The sequence below is a fragment of the Rana temporaria genome, chromosome 1 (genome assembly GCF_905171775.1).
Source record: "Rana temporaria chromosome 1, aRanTem1.1, whole genome shotgun sequence".
NCBI classification, from domain to species: Eukaryota; Metazoa; Chordata; class Amphibia; order Anura; family Ranidae; genus Rana; species Rana temporaria.
In genome coordinates this window covers 422,501,966-422,521,758 of record NC_053489.1, presented here as the reverse complement: position 1 = coordinate 422,521,758, position 19,793 = coordinate 422,501,966, and the positions used below count along the sequence as shown (strand labels likewise).

Below are 19,793 nucleotides of genomic sequence, written 5' to 3'. Positions count from 1 at the left end.
TCACCCCAACATGGCTGGGTATTCAAAGTGATCAGGAATTTGCTTCTCGCAGTTGAAGAAATGTATGTATTTGTGTGGTTTCAGCTCCTTTAGTAAAATTGGCCTAAAGGTTTCTCATGAAAGATTGCATACACTTGTATTAGGAAAAATTTGTAATTTGATTTTGTTAAAGTGGAAGGGTAGTATATTCTACAGACTAAGCATTCCAGCGAAATCAGCATTAACTTTGTGGTAGTTCTGGATAAAGTCGGCAAGGGTGAAAAATTCATGTCGTCAGGTTTTTCTCTGTGTGTGTCAGATTGGGGAGAATTACGTTGACTTCTCGGCCCATAGACCCAACAGGAATTAAGAGGAAATACGGAAAAATTTCCACACACATACATTCTAACTGATTTCAGTGAAAGTTGTGTGAATCTTGTATGAAAACATTTATAAATGGACCCCATAATGATTGTAAATCCTTTTAGATTTTTATTGCTAGCTATATCCCCGTTGGCAGATGTTGTAATCCCTCACTACTAATAAAACCAACTTTGATACACAGTCGGCATACTTCAGGCACCCAAAACACAATTCAAGTAAATGTAACAGATATTGTATGTAGTAGTACCTGCCACAACAGCATCCAAAGCCATTTATCCCCAAATTATCCTCACAAAAGGTAACGCTTGCTTTTTTTGTAGTTTTAACAGAATAAGAGAGATTTTATTGTGTTGACATACCTTAACAAAAATGATCCCACAGTCAGGACGAAAAAAATTGCCACGTAGACAAACAATGCTATAACAATGGCTGCAGTAAAAAAAAAAAAAAAAAAAAAAAAAGAAGAAACGTTAGTATCAGTTTTTAGATTTACATACAGTAGGCTTGATGTTGAAGATACCTTGACCTTGTATGGCAGGTACAGAAAGCTCTACTTCATCCGTTTTAACTGGGGACCCGACAAGCACTAAAAACATAGGTGTGTACAGAGCCGGCACTATCATGGGACTGGGTGGTACCATTGGTACCAGGCGGCACATTTAGGGGAGCGGCATTTTGACGCCCCTGCCAGCCCGTTTCGCCCGCTCTGCTGCCTGCGAGTGTTGCATGTGCCCCCCCTCCTGTACTGGAGTGTCTGGCCGCCGCGGCTATAATAGTTTCCACCCGCATCGCTGAAATCCTGACTCACTATTATCATCAGACGTCAGGTGACGTCGCGTGAGATGGTCGCCGCTAGGGCTTATGGGAGTTGTAGTTTGCGGCGCCGCCGGCTACATGCTCAACTCCCTGCTCCCGGGGGGTGGAGTCAGTGACTCTCAGGAGAACAGCTCAGAGCCAGCCTACTCTCTCGTCGGATATCATATTTTGCCCGCCAGTGCCTCTGTCACAAGAAAGGTAGGTCACTTTGTTTAAGGAAGGTAATAATCAGCATAAAAATATTTGTTACCTCCATCCATGAGAGCTCTTATCTGAACTGTTGTGCGGCACCACCAGCTATTTCAGTTATATAAATTATAAATGTTATTGCAAGCAAATTATAGCTGTTTTATGATAAAACAGCTATAATTTGCTTGCAATAACATTTATAAATTTATATATCTGAAATAGCTGGTGGTGCCGCACAACAGTTCAAAGATAAGAGCTCTCATGGATGGAGGCAACAGAAATATATATATATATATATATATATATATATATATATATATATATATATATATATATATATATATATATATATATATATATATATATATATATATATAATATTTTTTTTATTATGTCAGCCCCCTCTCTGTCAGCAAACCCCGTCAGCCCCCTCTCTGTCAGCAACCCCCCTCCATCAGCCCCCTTCTCTGTCAGCAACCCACCCCTGTCAGACCGCCCCTCTCTGTCAGCCCACCGTTCTCTGTAAGCCACTCCACTCTGTCTGCAACCCCCCTCTCTGTCAGCCCCCCTCTCTGCCTCTCGGCTCTTGGAAGGTAAGGTTTTTTTTCTCTTGCTGTAATGGGAGGTCTCTATTGGGAGGGGGGGGGGGGGGCAGGCACGGTCTGATATTTAATCAGTTTTTTTGTTCTCTATTTGTGGGGGTGCCTGTGGATTGCTTTGAATTTTTGGGGCTTTTTTTGTAATAAAAAGGTGCTTGAAATGGTTGTAGAATGCACAGTGCCACTTTGTGAACAGTTTGTATTGGGTTGGGTTCAGTAGAGCAGATTCAGGTTTTTGGATGGAGGTACAATGCTTCTGACACCGTCCACTGCCCTACTGACACCGTCCACTGCCCTACTGACGGTTTTTATTTTTTGTGTATAGAGCCATGACAGGTCCTCTTTATATTCCTTTACATGTAAAGAGCCATGACAGGTCCTCTATATACATGTATAGAGCCATGACAGGTCCTCTATATACTCCTATATACACACACATGTATAGAGCCATGACAGGTCCTCTTCATACATGTATAGAGCAATGACAGGTCCTCTTTATAAAATGTATAAAGAGGTATGTACATGTCCTAAAAAGCTGTCTGGGGAAAAAAGGTAGGTAGTCTCCTCTGATGGCTAGGATCTTTGCAGTCTTCAAAGTGGTTGTAAACCCTTACAGACCACTTTTACCTACAGGTAAGCCTATAATAAGGCTTACCTGTAGGTACTGGAAATATCTCCCAAACCTGCACCATCTAGGAGATATTTACCATATACGCTTGCGCCGACGGCATCAGCACCTGATCGTGCCGTTTCTATTGGTGATCCTATGTGCATTCGTGGAAGTGAAGTCACGCGACTTCAGTCAGTCACAGAGCCAGAGCCTGTGGCTCCGGAAGGAAGAGGGGTGAAGATGGATGCTTCCACCAGTGTGGGACATTGTGGGCTTCATTTGCAGGCAAGTGGAACATAACAGGCTAGTATGCAACGCATACTAGCCCATTATGCTTTTACATTGCATGGGAATAAAGAGGAAGTAGAACCCATAAGGATGTACTTCCTTTTTAAGAACTTTGGCAGCTGAAGAGTCTTTTGCAAACATCTGACACAACTGGAAATGTACCAAATGCAAGTGTAGCACCCCCTAGCTAGCGTGTTAAAAAAAAATTGTTTGCATAGGTAAAATGTTCAGGTTTGGCTGGCAGCCAAGCTTGTTTTTTTTTTTTTATCTGATCAGGGTGAGCAACTCAGGGAGGCTGGTATGGCTCACAAGCAGCATCTGATATCTACTTCTAGAAACATGAAGAGTATTCATGAGGGACCTGACCAATCCCCCACAGATGTTTGTGGAAGATGCAGAAGGAGTTTTAGGAGGCCGTCAGACTCTTGAGGGCAGCTCCCTAGTCTGGGGGGGGGCTCTCCATGATACAGGTGTCCTGACCAGTGGCACAGGAGCAGGAGGAGGACACTGCTGGACAAATGTCCAGGGAGAAGACAGCCATGAGGGCTGGCGAGTGTTAGTCGGGGGAAGACAGAGGTAGCCTGAAAGGACTGGGTGAAAGCAGTCTGGGAGGACTGTGGAAGTTTAGCCAGAGAAAGGGGCAGCTGTAGCCAGGTAGGCTGGCAGTACCTAAAGAGGTAGTGCAGGAATCAGTAGCCACAGGACAGCTGGGCACTGACTTTGCTACACCAAGGGGGCCCACGGTTCCAGCCTGTAAAGGGCATTTGCCACTATACTGACTGAGCCTTGTTGTCAGATAACTTTACAGTGTGTCAGCTGGTCCTGGCAGTTGTATTGCTTTGCTTCATGTGTTGTGCTGAAGGAAGCTGAAGTGTAAATAGTCTGCCCCTGAAGTTTTGCAAGTAAAGTGGGCATCCCATACTACCCCTTTCCCCATCCAAATTAAACCACTAATAAAAATACAAAACAAAGCACTGGACTGTTCATTGCCTCAAGTGTGCTGTGAAAGTGTGGTGTGCGGCTGTGCAGGGTGGGGGATCCCATTACAGTTGCGGCTCCTTAAGAGGTGCACTGCACAAGGCTTCAGCCACTGGAACTCAAAGACCATGAAGATCTGAGGACTCTCTGGAAAGTGTTCTGGTGTAAGGTTAAAGTGACACTGTCCCTACAAAAGGAGAGAAACCAAGTTTTAATGTTTATTGGATGCAAAATGTTACCCACATACTTACGGTAGTTGGTGTATCCAGGATTATAATTGATTATTATGTCACACGTTACAGCTTTGGTACTGGAAAAGTTGGACTTTACCCATAAAGAATAATTCCCAAACTCTCTAAATCTGTAGTGTACTCTATTTGGGGGAACAAAACAAAAAGGGGGAAGAAGGTTATCAGAACAACACTTTCCTATATACACACACACAAGTAAGTAAATGTCTTAAGGGATAGTATTCAATTGTGACAAGGACCCTGCGATTTGCTTATTAGTGACGATACACTAAACCAAGGTACCCAGGAACTAGTGCATAAAAGCTGGAGCAAGGAAATCTAAAGCAGTTTCCAAACTTAAAAAAAAAATCTGTTAATTCTTCTTTAGCCACCAAATGATATAACACCTGACTGGTAGCTGTGTACAGCTATTCTACATTTGTCCATATTTCCCCACCCTGTTTTTAATACCGTTGTGTTCAAATGTTTGCACACCCTGGCAGAAAGCGTGAAATTTTTACATGGATATTGAAAATATGACCGATCATGCCAAAAAAAATAAAAAATAAAAATAAAAAAAAAGCTGTCTTAACCACTTCCATACCAGGCACTTACGCACCTTCCCGCCCAAGCCAATTTTCAGCTTTCAGCGCTGTCGCACTTTGAATGGCAATTGCGCGGTCATGCTACACTATACCCAAACAAAATTGGCGTCCCTTTTTCCCCACAAATAGAGCTTTCTTTTGATGGCATTTGATCACCTCTGCGTTTTTTTTTTTTTGTGCAACTAAAAAAAAAAAGTGAGATGGCACCGATTGGTGGCGCTAGTATGCGGCACTGATGGGCACTCATAGGCGGCACTGATGGATGGGCACTGGCGGGTGGCACTGATGCACACTGGATCCATATTGCCAGTCAGTGGCTATTAGTGGGCACTGATTGGCATCTTTTTTTTTTTTTAACTGACTTTTTTTTTTTAAATTGCCCCCTTTTTTTGCCCTTCCCTGGTGGTCCAGTGTGGGCTTCCCTGGTGGTCCATTGATAAACAATCAGCGCGAACCCCCCCTGTCAGGAGAGCTGCCGATCGGCTCTACTCGCGTCTGTCAGACGCGAGTGAGGAAGAGCCATCAACGGCTCTTCCTGTTTACATCGTGATCAGCCGTAATTGGACACGGCTGATCACGTGGTAAAGAGCCACGACGCAGTGCCGAATCGCAAAAAGTGGCCCGGTCATTGACCAGCAAAATGGTCTGGGGCTGAAGTGGTTAATAAGGAGACTTACCTGTCCTAGGAGCCCAGGCCTGAGATGTTTAGTAACATAATGGGGTTTAAAAAACGAAAAATTAGTACAAAAAGAGCAAATAATCGCTACTGTAAGGAGTTCATTTTTTACTGTTGGACAGTGAAAGTAATACTTACAGTAGGGATTTGCTCTTTTTGTACTATAAAGGGGCCAATTTTTTTTTTTTTTTAACCCCATTATGTTACTGGCCGATTAATCGATTATGAAATTAATCGATTACCATTTTCATAATCGATTAGTTGTTTCAGCCCTACAAATTAGGAATTATTAAATGTGGCTTAATAAAAAAGCAGTGCAATTGCATGGCTACACCAAGATTGGGAAAAATAAAATGCATTTTGCAACAGTACTTACTGACAGAGCTTTGAGTTTCCTGAGGTATCGTTAAGTTGCATGGTGATAGCATGTCGTGTATCTACTATAGCCACATCAGCGTCTCTTCCTTTTGTTGGGCTTGTGACAGACAGAGTTTGAAAAAGGCACTGTTAAAGAAAAAAAAGTTAGTTACTTTTTCCACTATCCATGTTCATTTAAGATTACTCTCCTGACAAGTTACAAATCTGTTACAACAGGTAACACAGACTTGGATTAAAGCAAACTCCAGAAATTGCAGCGTTTTTAGGAATATGCTGGTTTATTAGGGGTTAACCTTATCAAGTTGTATGCCACCTTCTGGACGTCTTCATATTTTTATTGAGTGCATAAAGAAGGTGCTCGTTCACAGGCTACGAACGTCCACATCTGTCTCAGTGAGGCCAATGGGTTCACATAATCTTAAGCCTTCCGTGATTAAGTATGAGGAAACTTGCAGAAAACTACTGTAGCAACTGTATCTGAGACATGAAGGCCCAAAGCTGGAAATATAGCAATAGCTATACCCTAGACATACAGTAAAAATGTCAATAGTAAATAAAATATACATAAACTTGGATGCAACTCCTCCTAAACCAGCACATTTTTAAAAGTGCTGCAATTCCTGAATCTCTGCTGTAAAACACAGATACACATAACGTGTTTACCCGAAAATAAGCCAGGGTCTTAGATTCATTTTGGCAACAGAAGACTCAGTAGGGCTAATTTTTTGGGGTAGGGCTTGATATGTGCTGTCTTCTCTCCCCATCTCCCTCCCTGCCTGTCAGGAATCCCCAGTGGCACTGAGTAAATGGGTGTAAAATGCACTGTATTACACAATGTAAACTGCATATTAATGTAATCCATTTGCGATAAATACCTTGTTATAGGCACCGCTCCTGTGACCAGCCAATCCTCTTCCCACACTGACCTTCATTTTCTGGTGCAGTCAAAAAGGCACGCCACAAGATTCTCCGATGGCAGAAGGAGAGCAGCTGAGCGCCGCTCAGTGCTTTCATGGCCCACCGGAGCATCCTTCCCAGAACACCCTTTTTTTTTTTTTAAGCATCAAATTACTCAAAATCCAGACAATCTACTGAAAGATAAAAACGGGTCTGGGGCAGCCGCCTGGGAGTAAGCATGCACAAGTGAACAAGCAGCTTGCAATAGTGGCACTCAGCAGGGAGGGCCCAGGAGCACCAACGGGGGACCTGATAAAAAGGAGAATCAGGGCTGCTATGTGCTAAAGCATTGCACAGAGCAGGTTTAAAAAAAAAAAAAAAAAAAAAAAAAAATGTATATGTGAACCTGTACTAAACACTTTAGGGCATGTTAAAATTACACTGAAAAAGTAGCTTTGATAAGCGAACAATTAAAAAAAAAAAAAAAATATATAATAATAATAATATTACAGAATAAGTCTGGTTAAATGTTACCTACTACTAGCTTTAACATACCCCTCAGGAGAAAAAGAGGAAGCAACATGGTATGCAAGAAAAACAACCAAAAGGATAGCCTACAGACCATCCAGTCAGTACAAATAGACAAGAAACGTCGCTCTTCTCCCAGACAGCAGGAAACCCTGTTTGAACTGAGGGACGAGGGGGGTGGATGGGGTAATTCTGTTACTTGTGTTTTGTGTGGAGGAAGAAAGCAATCTCTCAAGTTGTGGTGCTGGAAAACAATTGGAGAAAAACCAAACAATTCTGGATAAGCCATGAGAACAGGAATAGGAGGTGCAATCTTCCAAAACGGGACACCTGTTTTAGAGACAACTAAAAAGGGAATTTCCCTCACTTTGGGGGAAGATTCCCTTTGTTATATCTGCAGGGTAGGAAAATCATCCTGATAGGAAAGGAAACAAAAAATAAATAAAACACCACACGCAAAATGGGAGTGGTTTTAACCCTTCCTTGAGCAAAAAAAATAATAATAATTAAATAAAATCTATACGAGACCTATCTTTTTTTAAATATTAGTGTAGCTATAGTTTTTGCTATAGCTACACCAATATATAAAAAAAATATGGGTCTCATTTTTTGACCACCTGACAGGCATCTGAAAAGCCAAACCATGCAAAAAAAGCTATATATTTAGGACAAGGATAACATGGTACCTGGTAGCACTGATCAGAACGCCAATAGATGACAAATTTCTCAGGTATCTCATTGTGAATCAGAAGAACAGCTTGATCCATTTTAAGCTTAGGTGATCTTCTTAATAGACCTTCATAAAGAGAATAAAAGAAAAAAAAATGATAAGTTTACACAACAGTTTATATGCTAATATTCTTGTAACAAAATTCATTTTGCTACCAGAACCAAGTGAATTTAATGTGTTAAGATACTCTGCACAGTAGTGAGCTTGGCTAAGTGTATACCATTACAGTAACCATTGCCTTTAAAAAACAGTACTGAGAATGCTTATAAAATATATTTTCATGCAGCCATCTGGGATGGCAGCAAAAAAAATAAAAAATGGTTGAAATATTCAGACAACAACCTGTTTGATATAGAATATATACACACATACATACCACACATTGTTGACACAGAACAGTCATGAACTTGGGTGAGAAATCACTTCCATGAAACATTTGGGGACTGAAAAGGGACCATCATTCCATGGTGGATATACTATGTACTAGAGCATGGATCTTCAAACTACGGCCCTCCAATTGTTCAGGAACTACAATTCCCATCATGTTTGTGAATGTCAGTGTGTTACAATGCCTCATGGGATGTGTAGTTCTATAACAGCTGGAGGGCCGTAGTTTGGGGATTCCTGTACTAGAGGGTCAGTTTTGTAGACTAAGGTCTACAAAAAAAAAATAAAAAAAAAAATCTGCATGCGTCAACAGCACCTAGGCATTCTTTAACTCTCCTTTGCATCAACTGATGTATTCTAGTTGATTTTTCTAGTAGATTTTTTAGGAAGGGTTACTAAAGTAGAAAAAAAAATTGTAAAGCTTGATTTTGTTTACTTAAACCTGTTCTACTTACCAGTTCTGTGCAATTGTTTTGCAGCGTTGTCCCAAAATGCCCCTTCTAAGGTCCCCTGCCAGCACCACCTTTTTTGGTGGGCCCCCCCATGAGAAGTTGCTTTCTATGGGGTGCCCACCTGTGTGCGTGCTCCAGAGCCACACTGTCTACATCCACAGATAAATTTGGGGGGGGGGGGGGGGGGGGGGGGTTGAACGACAAGCCACACTGATTGACAGCAGAAAAAGCCAATGGCTCCCAGAGAGAGGGGAGAGAGCCACTGCAGACGGGCACAATGCTGGGTTGAAAAAGGATTCAGATAAGTATACAGGGGGTGAGGGAGCAATACAGACACAGGAACATATTTAACCTTAACCACTTCAATATCAGACACTTTCCCCCCTTCCTGCCCAGGCCAATTTTAAGCACTGTCACACTTTGAATGACAATTGCGCGGTCATACTACACTGTACCCAAATGTTATTTTTTTTATCATTTTGTTCCCACAAATAGAGCTTTCTTTTAGTGGTATTTGATCACTGCTCAGGTTTATTTTTTGCGCAACAAATAATTAATAAAAAAAGTTTTTGTTACAAGATTATGTAAATAAGCAAGTTTTCTCTTGCTCTGATGAGGGGGCACTGATTGGCCCTGACAGGCATTACTGGGCACTGATTGGCATCTTTGGTGGTCATCAGTGGTGGCAATACCCGGTGGTCCGAAGTAGGGGGGGGGGGGGTAGAATAGAAAACCAGGTCAACTGCAGAAAGCATTTGTATTTCTAGCATATACATTGACATTTCTTGGAGAAATAAAAGGAATCAACAGAAAAAAAAAAAAATGAAAAAAAAAACAAAACTCAGCAAACATACTTCCTCCTTCCCTTAGAACAGGGGTCTCCAAACAAAGGGCCAATTTACGGTCTATCAGACTTTAGGGGGGCCGGACAGTGGCCATTCAGGGTAGAAATTGTCATGGTGTCAGTGGGAGTAAACCAAGTTCGATCTTTGGAATTATGGGGAGGAATAGCGCCCCATCATTGGTGTCAGTGGGAGGAATAGCGGCCCCATCATCGGTGTAGGTTTAAAGAATAATGCCCCATCATTGTGGTCAATGGAAGAAATAGTTCCCCGTTGTCAGTAGCAAGAATTATGCCCCATCTTTGGTGTGAGTGAAAGGAGTGTTTTGTATCCGTGGGAGGAAAAGTGTCCCAAGGGCCAGATAAAGGCAAGCAAAGGGCCACATCTGGCCCCCGGGCCGTAGTTTGGAAAACAGTAACATGTCCGTTTTCTATACAACTTTTACTACACAGCTAAATGCAATACTGCTACTAAAGCAGGAGGGGCCACATGTGGCCCGCGACCTCCTGCGCTGGAATGGCGGGTTGGCAAGCCCAGGTTGCAGGTTGCCGACCCGCCGTACCACAGCATCAGTGTTATGAATGAAGCTGGTGGTAGAGGAAGAAAGTGGCTGTGGAACTGAGCCCCATAAGCAAATGCTTCCTCTACAATGCCTGCTTTTGCCACAAGCAGAGTCTATGGCAAAGTTCAGCTAACCCGCAGGATAGACACGGGTGCACTACGCTGCACCTGTGGTGTGGGTAAACCGCAGCACCTCAGTGTGAAAGCAGTCTTAGGCCCTTTTCACATGATCAGCCAGACCAAATGAGACGCTCAATTCCCCTCTATAGAGCGACAGATGTCCGTTTACGCCCACCTACCTCCAATCCGAAAAAACAGAAGGGAACTCATCCCCTTCAATCTGGGAGGATCCGCCCGCTCCGCTCATTGTAGCTCACGACTGGTTACCAAGTTGCTTAAGTGGCCCTCGCTCTTCAAAAGGTTGGGCACCCCTGTACTAAAGGGTAGCCACAGACACTACACAGTGATTAGATATAAATGCAAAACCCTAATGACCCTCACAATAAAGGAGGCAGAGGCTCCACCGATTTGTCAGTGATGCTTTGCCAAACTTACAATGTTCATTACTACAGACATTGGTGGGAGAATAACGGAAGGGAGAAGCTTCCAGTGACCACTAATTAGCATGCTTTTTATTATGCCTGCCATGATCGGGAAAATCTTTCCGATTATTGGAAATCAGTCAGTCTCTCTTTATCACATCTCCTGGAGTCCATCTAGGATAACCCGAGCAAGAGCTTTTGGAAATTGGTTAGTGTATGGTGCCTTTACATAGGGAGAGCTTGTGGCCTATCTTTAGAGGTCCCATCTGACGTATGAAGGTGGGGGTGGCAGGGCCGGATTAACAATGGGGCTGATGGAGCTGCAGCTCCAGGCCCCTTTGCCCCAAAAAATAAATAAATAAATTATATATATATATATATATATATATATATATATATATATATATATATATATATTTATATTTTTTTTTTTTTAAGATTAAGATCGAATTTGGGGGGTTGTAGCTCGATGACCAGAGGTCACAGAAACCCCACATTTGGGGGTAGGCATGGGAAGAGCTACCCCACAACTGGTCAAAATATGGGACAGCTATCATTTATGGTTCCGGAGATACGAGCCTGCTTGCACAGCCTGTCAGAAGCTACATTCAGAGCGGCCAATATAAATACAAGCTGACACACTGCAGAAAACTGATAGGATCACAGTGCTTATAATAATTATTTGTATATTACTCATAGTAATTAACCCCTTGCCACCCAGGCCAATTCTGACACTTCTCTACTACATGTAAAAATCATCATTTGTTTTTTGCTAGAAAAATTACTCTATGGTGGTCTTTGCACTTTTTATGTTGCACGGTGTAGAGCTGCACGATTCTGGCTAAAATGAGAATTGCAATTTTTTTGCTTAGAAGATAGATCACGATTCTCTCACGATTGTTGCGGCGTAACATCATCTTTCACATTAAAACAAAACAAAAAAAAATGGGCTAACTTCACTGTTTTGCTTTTATGGTTTTTATTATTCATTGAAGTGGGAAAATGCAGTGTGACATAAAATATTGCAGCAATAGCCATTGTATTCCCTAGAGTCTCTGCTAAAATATATATAATGTTTGGCAGTTCCAAGTAATTTTCTAGCAAATAATATTGCTTTCTAACTTAAAGGAGTTCTCTGACCTAAAACTTTTAACCCCCGCTGTGCCCGGGCTGTAAAAATATACAAAATAAACTTTCACTTACCTGCCTACGATCCCCCGTTGTTCCGATATCGCCGTCCCGTTCTCCGGTCCCGGTCTCTTCCTGTGTGTCGGTGACTCATAGTGCGCTCAGCCTATCAGCGGCCGCGACGGGACATTGCTGCGGCCGCTGATAGGCTGAGCGCACTATGAGTCACCGACACACAGGAAGCGGAAGGGGCCCGGGACCGGAGAACGGGACGGCGATATCGGAACAATGGGGGATCGTAGGCAGGTAAGTGACAGTTTATTTTGTATATTTTAACAGCCCGGGCACAGCGGGGGTTAAAAGTTTTAGGTCAGAAAACTCCTTTAAGAAACAAGTGTTGGACTTTAAGTGGTTAAATTTAGTTACAATGTTAGTTAGTTACAATGTTTCATTTTGTTTACAAACTTTGCAGACTGCCCAGATTTGTTCTTTACACACAGAAGTGTATCCCTTTGATCTAAGAAGGAAGCGTCAGTTACAATGTTTCCTGTTAAAAACTTGGCAGACTGCCCAGATATTTTCTTTTGATAGCTGAAAGTCTCTCCACTTGTTATATGAAAGAATCAGCAAACTCTGCATTGAAGATCGTCAGGGGGGTTGAATCGACATCACGATTTTTTTAACGATTAATTGTGCAGCTCTAGCACGGTATTTGCGCAGCAATTTTTCAAACATGTTTTTTTGGAAAAAAATGTTTCATTCATTAAAAAAAACAGTTAGTTAAGTTAGCACAATTTTTTTGGTATCCTAAGCGATGCTTTACATTTTTTTAGGTTACAGAGGAGGTCTAGTACTAGAATTATTGTTCTCGCTCTAACGATCGTGGCGTATGTAACCTGTGTGTATCTGGCTCTGATACTACCAGTGCCTACCCAGCCACCGACTAGTATCTCTCCCCAGCCTGTCCCCACACACCCTCTCACCTGCTGACCTGTGGATGGGGGAATCACTCCTGCAGTGTTATTGTGTTCTGCCAGTGCGTACAATGATCAGTGTTGCTAACTTTAGCTGGCAGCACTGATTGTTTTAAGAAAAAAAAAAGAAAAACAGGCTGGTTGTACTCAAGTTGATTAATAGATTGACTTGTGTAAAACCAGCTAGCCCATACATAGATTGACTATGGCTGGTCTCTGCATAATTGGCGTAATTTCAATCCATGTATGACCCGCTTAACCACTACTCAGTCCCTAAATATCCTTCCACTCCTGTACATAGTGCTCACTGTCATACTCTCCACACTCCTCTCCTGTACATAGTGCCCACTGTCATACTCTCCACACTTCTCTCCTATACATAGTACCCACTGTCATACCCTACACACTCCTCTCCTGTACATAGTGCCCACTGTCATACCCTCCACACTCCTCTCCTATACATAGCGCCCACTGTCATACCCTTCACACTCCTCTCCTGTACATAGTGCCTGCTGTCATACCCTCCACACTCCTCTCCTATACATAGTGTTCACTGTCATACCCTCCACACTCCTCTCCTATACATAGAGCCCACTGTCATACCCTTCACACTCCTCTCCTGTACATACTGCCCACTATCATACCCTCCACACTCCTCTCCTGTACATACTGCCCCATCATACCCTCCACACTTCTCTCTGGTACGTACTACCCTCTGTCATACCCCCTCACTCTTCGTGTACATACTGCCCATTGTCATAACCTTCACACTCCTCTCCTGTACATAGTGCTTTTTTCCGTACCCTTTGTACTCCTCTCCTGTACATAGTGCCCACTGTTAGACCCTCCACATTCCTCTCCCTCACCTGCACATACTTCCCACTTATATACCGTCCATACTCCTCGCCTATGTCGCTTACCCACAAAAACAGTTCTTTAAAATTATACTGAATATCCTCAATGTTACCAGCTCTAGAATGGACACACTTTTGTTAGTTCAACTAAAGGAAATATCAGTTCTCATATTTGTTCTGCCCCATTATTAGTACTCCTTTAATTTTGTGATTACTACTATGATGTATAGAGGAACATCGGGGATCTCAGCTACTCTAAATATAGCACTTATATAAAAAAGTGGCCCTGAAAATATTTTTTAAATGTTGGCAACTGTGCACTTAGGCACTGCCCAAGGGCCACCGTCCACCGGGGCAGTAGGGGGCCCCATGAGAGGCTCCTGGGATCCTGTGATAATAAAGCGGTAGTAAACTTTCCTGACATTACTACTTTTTAGAGGCCCTGGGGTAGGTTATGCCAAAACGTACAAGTATGCACAGCATATTAGCACATTAGTGTACACTTCAATTTTCAGACTGAGCCCTCCAGTGCTGCGATGAATCAGGCGGGGCCTGGACACTTCCATCTTCACCCGGTCTTCCTTCTGGGTTCTGTGCCTTTGGTCACTTGCCTTGGCTGGGCTGCGTTCATGTCATTCCCACGCATTTATTTATTATTTATTACACCCCATTCACACCTCCGCGACAAAAACGCCCGACGCCGGCCGCTCGTGCCGCTGGAGGGGAGAATTCCCATTGCCGTCTATGAGATGGTTCACATCTCATAGACGCCATACACCTGCGGCATGAAAAAAAGTCCCGGACCCTTTTTTTCAGGCGGCATTGGCGTTCGGCCATACAAAGCAATAGGAAGGATTTGTAAAAAAAAAGTTACACTATTCGCGGCAAAATACGCAGTGTACGCGGCGTTACTTGTCGCGGAGGTGTGAATGCAGCCTAAAAGGCCCCACCAAAATCCTCAGCACCAGGCCCATGATGTTCTTAATCTGGCCCTGGGGGGGTGGAGGTTCCTTATCTCACACACCTTGGAAAAGTACTTTTAAAGCATGCTAAAATATCTTCAGAGAACCATTTATGGTTAATTGTGCACTATATGGTGAATAATTCACATTTTATTATTACAGTTTGTGAGTAGTGGGATTTTTTGACAGAGCTGCTCATTTTTTAATATCTTTTCATTCATTCTCGCGGGATCCGCTTTAAGGGAAGGTCACCCCCTGACATGCCACATTTGGCAAGTCATTTTTTGGGGGGGGGAGCAGATACCCTCTTTTTAGAGGCACCCAGCTCCCACTTCTTCCCAGGGGTCCAGAAGGAAGTTCACCTCTCCCCCATCTTCTGGGACACATCTCAGAAGACTGCCTGGGCAAACACATCGCGGCTCACGCATGCGCAGCACGTGCCCGGCATGAAGCCACAGCCGGTGCCACGGAGAGGAGCTTCGTTAGCCCGCATCGCTGGACAAGTGATCAACTGCGAGTATAGAATCAGGTATATGGGATTGTATGAGATTTTCTATATTTTATTTATTTGAACTGAATGGACTTGTATCTTTTGCAACACAACTATATGCGAGTGTCTGAATATTAAAAGTCAACAGCTACACTTTTTGTAGCCGCTGACTTATATGGGTGGATCTTCGCTTTAAAGCGGAGTTCCACCTAATTAGTGGAACTTCCACTTAATCCACTCCTTGCCCCCTTACATGCCACATTTGGCATGTAATCTTTTTTTTTTGGGGGGGGGGGGGGGGGGGGTTGGCTTCAGTAGGAGTGGGACTTCCTTACCCACTTTCTCCTTCCGCCCTCCGCCCAGGGACCGCTTAGGCGATACGTCATATCGCCTACGGCGTGCCCTCCCTGTAGGCGATCGCCTGGGACATTCGGCCAGCTTCTTATTCTAATACAGAAGTTGGCTCCTTATTTAGGTTGTATCTTTATTCAAAAAAGTGATTATTTCCTAGACATTTGCAACGTTTATAATAAAATTGTTAACGTCAATTCTTTCTCCCTAAATGCCATGTATTTAAAGCGGATGTGCTGTGCGCTGAAAAAAAAAAAAATATTAAAAGCCAGCAGCTACAAATACTGCAGCTGCTGACTTTTAATATTAGGACACTTACCTGTCCTGGAGTCCAGCGCCGTCTGATCGCTCGTCACTCTGCTGCTCCCCCGCCATCCTTGGTGAGGAAACCAGGAAGTGAAGCGCTACTGCTTCACTTCCCGGTTCCCTACGGCGCATGCGCGAGTCACGTTGCGCCTGCCGATTGGCGCCTGCTGTGTACTGGGAGCCGAGTGTTCCCAGCACACAACGGGAGGTGATGTCATGCCCGCAGTCTGCCCGAGACTGTGTAGCCGGAAGTGGGTGAAAATACCTGTCTTTAGACAGGTATCTGCACCCCCCTCCCCCCTGAAAGGTGTCAAATGTGACACCGGAGTGGGGGGGGGGGGTGTTCCGATCAGTGCGAGTTCCACTTTAGGGTGGAGCTCCGCTTTAAAAAGGGGCAATTCTGAATATATGAAAACCATCTTGGCTCACTCAAATTCCACCTTTTTTTTTTAATCATTGGGCATCTTACTATATTAGGAAAGTTCAAATTGGCCCGAGCCAAGTGATGTAAATCTTAAAATATAAGCCCTGGATACCAGCTTCCACATACTTCCCTATAAAATGTGCTGATGACAAAGCTTGTGTTAAACGTAAACAATGTTTAAGTAGGTTCCACCAGCACACGCGACACAGTACATTCCCACTGGGGTGTCTGAGCTGACAGGACCCGCGCATGGATCGATGCAAGAGCTATACAGGGAACCACATAGCATTGAATTGTTCTCCTAGAACTCATGTATAATATTTAGAATACATTGTTGACGATTATGCAATACGAGCTTGTTACACCAGAGTGGCCACTGACTCGCACCGGGTCACATCTTTGTTTATTTTGTGTTGATAAGAATAATAAAAAAAAAACAAAAAAAAACGAAATGCTAAAATATGGCACCCTGACAGCCATGCATTTCAATGGGAAATTCCGAAGAAACCAAGATATTCTTATAGGAAAACCCATCTTGGCACACCCAAATTCCCCTGGTTTTATACCCATTGGGCATCCTACTATATAGGAAAGGACAATTTGGCCCGAGGCCAGGTGACAGAAATCATAAAATATGGAATCAAACTTGTCACCCATGCATTTCAATGGGAAATTCAGAATAAGCCAAGCTATTCCAATATGAAAACCCTCTTGGCTCACCCAAATTCCACGCATTTTATACTCGTTTTAACAAGTGGAATTTGGGTGAGCCAAGATGGTTTTCCTATAGAAGAAGTTATTTATGCAGAATTACACCATTAAAATACATGGCATTTAGGGAGATAGAATTGTTGTTAACCACTTCCCGCCCGCCGTATGCAGAACGACGGCCGGGAAGTGGTGCCGTTATCCTGACTTGGCGTCATATGACATCCAGCAGCAGTGCCGATCCTGACCTCCCTGGGGCCCTAAGCAAAATGACACGGCACATTAAAAATGAGAAGCGGAGGGCGCTGACGACAGTGACATGTCACATTAAAGAAAGTTGAGAAGCGGGGGGAGAGGGTGTTCTGCTGTCGGAAATGACTCAGCCAGCGAGTTTAGAAGTGGGGTGAGGGGGGCGAAAATGACTTCTCACCAGGCGGGGCCTCTAGTAATTTGGGGGGCCCTTCGCAGCTTTGCGGGGCCCTAAGCGGCTTGCATAGTGAGCCTATAGCGAGGATCGGCCCTGTCCAGCAGGATAACACACGGGGGCGTGCAGCACAGCAATAGCGAAGTGCGGCATGTCAGTCTGACATGCCGCATCTCCGATTGTGAGAAGAAGCCTCTGTCAGAGGCTTCTTACCACGTGATCAGCTGTGACCAATCACAGCTGATCATCGCATGAACCAGTAAAACGGCATTCCTCGGTTCGCGCCGACAGGGAGAGCCAATCGGCGGCTCTCCCTGCCCACCACAGTACCAATCAGTGCCCAGCAGTAACACCTGTCAGTAACTAATCAGTACTTTATCAGTGCTGCCTGTCAGTGCCCATCAATTCTACATATCAGTGCCAACGCATCAGTGAAGTGGAAAACACAATTTTATAATAGAAACTAAAGAAAAACGTGTGTGTGTGTGTGTGTGTGTGTGTGTTATATATACACACACACACACTATATGTTAAGCTCCTTCCACCATGCCACCTATGAATGGATAATAAAGAATGGTGTGCCCATTGGGGGTGACTTACTGTCTCCATGGCGGGTGCCCAGGACAGAGCTGCTATATAGAAGGACCATGCTGAGGACTAGCACCAAGAACAGGCAGTAGGTAGACACACAGGTGGGCCATGCCGAGCCCATCCTCCCGCAGTCCCCTCCGCTCTCCTCCTCCTCCTGGCTGGGTGTCTTCCAGCGCTTCTTCCTCCTCACTCTCCGTCTTCTTACTTCCTCCAGGGCTAGCTAGCTCAGCTGGGAATGATGCATTGCACAACCTGACCCGTGTTATCAGGCTGTACACTCTTTCCTAAAGTGTCACCTGACTTATTAGCCCCGCCCTTGTTTCCCTAGTTGTGATTATCACACGAGACCCAGTCTAGGTGTGTGTGTGTTCCCCGTCCAGTGACAGTCCGCTCCCAAAGCCCCGCCTCCTACTGTACCCGGCCTGCGTGCACCCGCCCCCTTCTTCCAGTACGCTGCATTACGTCATCCACCGGCTTGGCTGCCCCCTTTCTGTACAGTGCGCGCTCCCGACCTCCAACATGACTGCAGCTCCTATCCTTCACCCAATGTGACGACCACAGCTTGAGTTAGTTAAAGTGAAACTAAAGCCCCTTTTTTTCATTTTGGACAGCACAAAGGATGGTTATTATAACCCCTGTCATTTTTGTTTTTACCACCTGTGTCCCCAGTGGAAGATCTCCTTTCACTTCCTGCCCCCCTACTCACAACAGGAAGTGAGAGGAAATCCCTGGTTGTTGCCAGAACTAGCATCCCCATTGGACGAATTCCCCTCTATTCCTGTTCTGGTGACAACCCAACATTTGGGATGATCTCTCACTTTCTGGGATAACCATAAACAGGATAAATAAAGAGTGAATCTCCCTAACAGGGACACAGACAGCGATAGAAATTGACAGGGGGTCTAATCCCTCTCCAGTCTATCCAGAACTAAAAAAAAAAAAAAAGTTTTGCCTTTGGTAATATGTGATCTCCAGCTTCACTGTCACTTTAAATAGTTTGTTTGGGCCAAGCTGGTCCAAATGAATTATTTCCTTCATTATTGTGCCCATGGAGTGTGCTGTATAAACTAAAAATCCTCAGCTACATACAGTATACAGTGCTATGTTCTGGCAGTGAGACCTTCCCTTCCCACACAGCGCTCAGCCATTCATAGGAAGCTTTGTATCCTCTGAGTGAATACAAAGAAGTAACCCCTATTGGTGGTCAGTAAGAGGAAACAGAAACCCCCTTCATTGGTGGTCAACAAGAGGAAACAGAAACCCCCTTCATTGGTGGTCAGTAAGAGGAAATATAAACCCCCTTTATTGGTGGTCAGTAAGAAGAAATATAATCCCCTTTTATTGGTGGTCAGTAAGAGGAAATATAACCTCCCTTTATTGGTGGTCAGTAAGAGGAAACAGAAACCCCCTTCATTGGTGGTCAACAAGAGGAAACAGAAACCCCCTTTATTGGTGGTCAGTAAGAGGAAATATAAACCCCCTTCATTGATGATCAACAAGAGGAAACAGAAACCCCCTTTATTGGAGGTCATTAAGAGGAAATATAAACCCCCTTTATTGGAGGTCATTAAGAGGAAATATAACCCCCCTTTATTGGTGGTCAGTAAGAGGAAATATAACCCCCCTTTATTGGTGGTCAGTAAGAGGAAATATAACCCCCCTTTATTGGTGGTCAGTAAGAGGAAATAAAAAACCCCTTTATTGGAGGTCAGTAAGAGGAAATAAAAACCCCCTTTATTGGTGGTCAGTAAGAGGAAATATAAACCCCCTTTATTGGTGGTCAGTAGGAGGGAATAAAACCCCCCTTTATTGGTGGTCAGTAAGAGGAAAAATAACCTCCCTTTGTTGGTGATCAATTAGAGGAAATATAAACCCCCCTTTATTGGTGGTCAGTAGGAACAAAAATAAAC

General features: G+C 43.8%; 1 protein-coding gene across 1 annotated transcript in view; it reads right to left on the bottom strand.

The window, feature by feature from the left end:
- HGSNAT (heparan-alpha-glucosaminide N-acetyltransferase) overlaps nucleotides 1–18,249 on the bottom strand; it is a 48,223-nt gene extending 29,974 nt beyond the window's left edge. Inside the window, exons 1-5 of the mRNA XM_040325246.1 lie at nucleotides 17,893–18,249; nucleotides 7,844–7,953; nucleotides 5,731–5,858; nucleotides 4,095–4,216; nucleotides 723–792 (exon numbers count right to left, since the gene is read on the bottom strand). Coding sequence (XP_040181180.1) covers nucleotides 723–792; nucleotides 4,095–4,216; nucleotides 5,731–5,858; nucleotides 7,844–7,953; nucleotides 17,893–18,004 — 542 coding nt within the window. The 5' untranslated portion in view covers nucleotides 18,005–18,249. The remainder of the gene's footprint in view (nucleotides 1–722; nucleotides 793–4,094; nucleotides 4,217–5,730; nucleotides 5,859–7,843; nucleotides 7,954–17,892) is intronic.
- Between the last annotated feature and the right edge of the window lie 1,544 nt (nucleotides 18,250–19,793).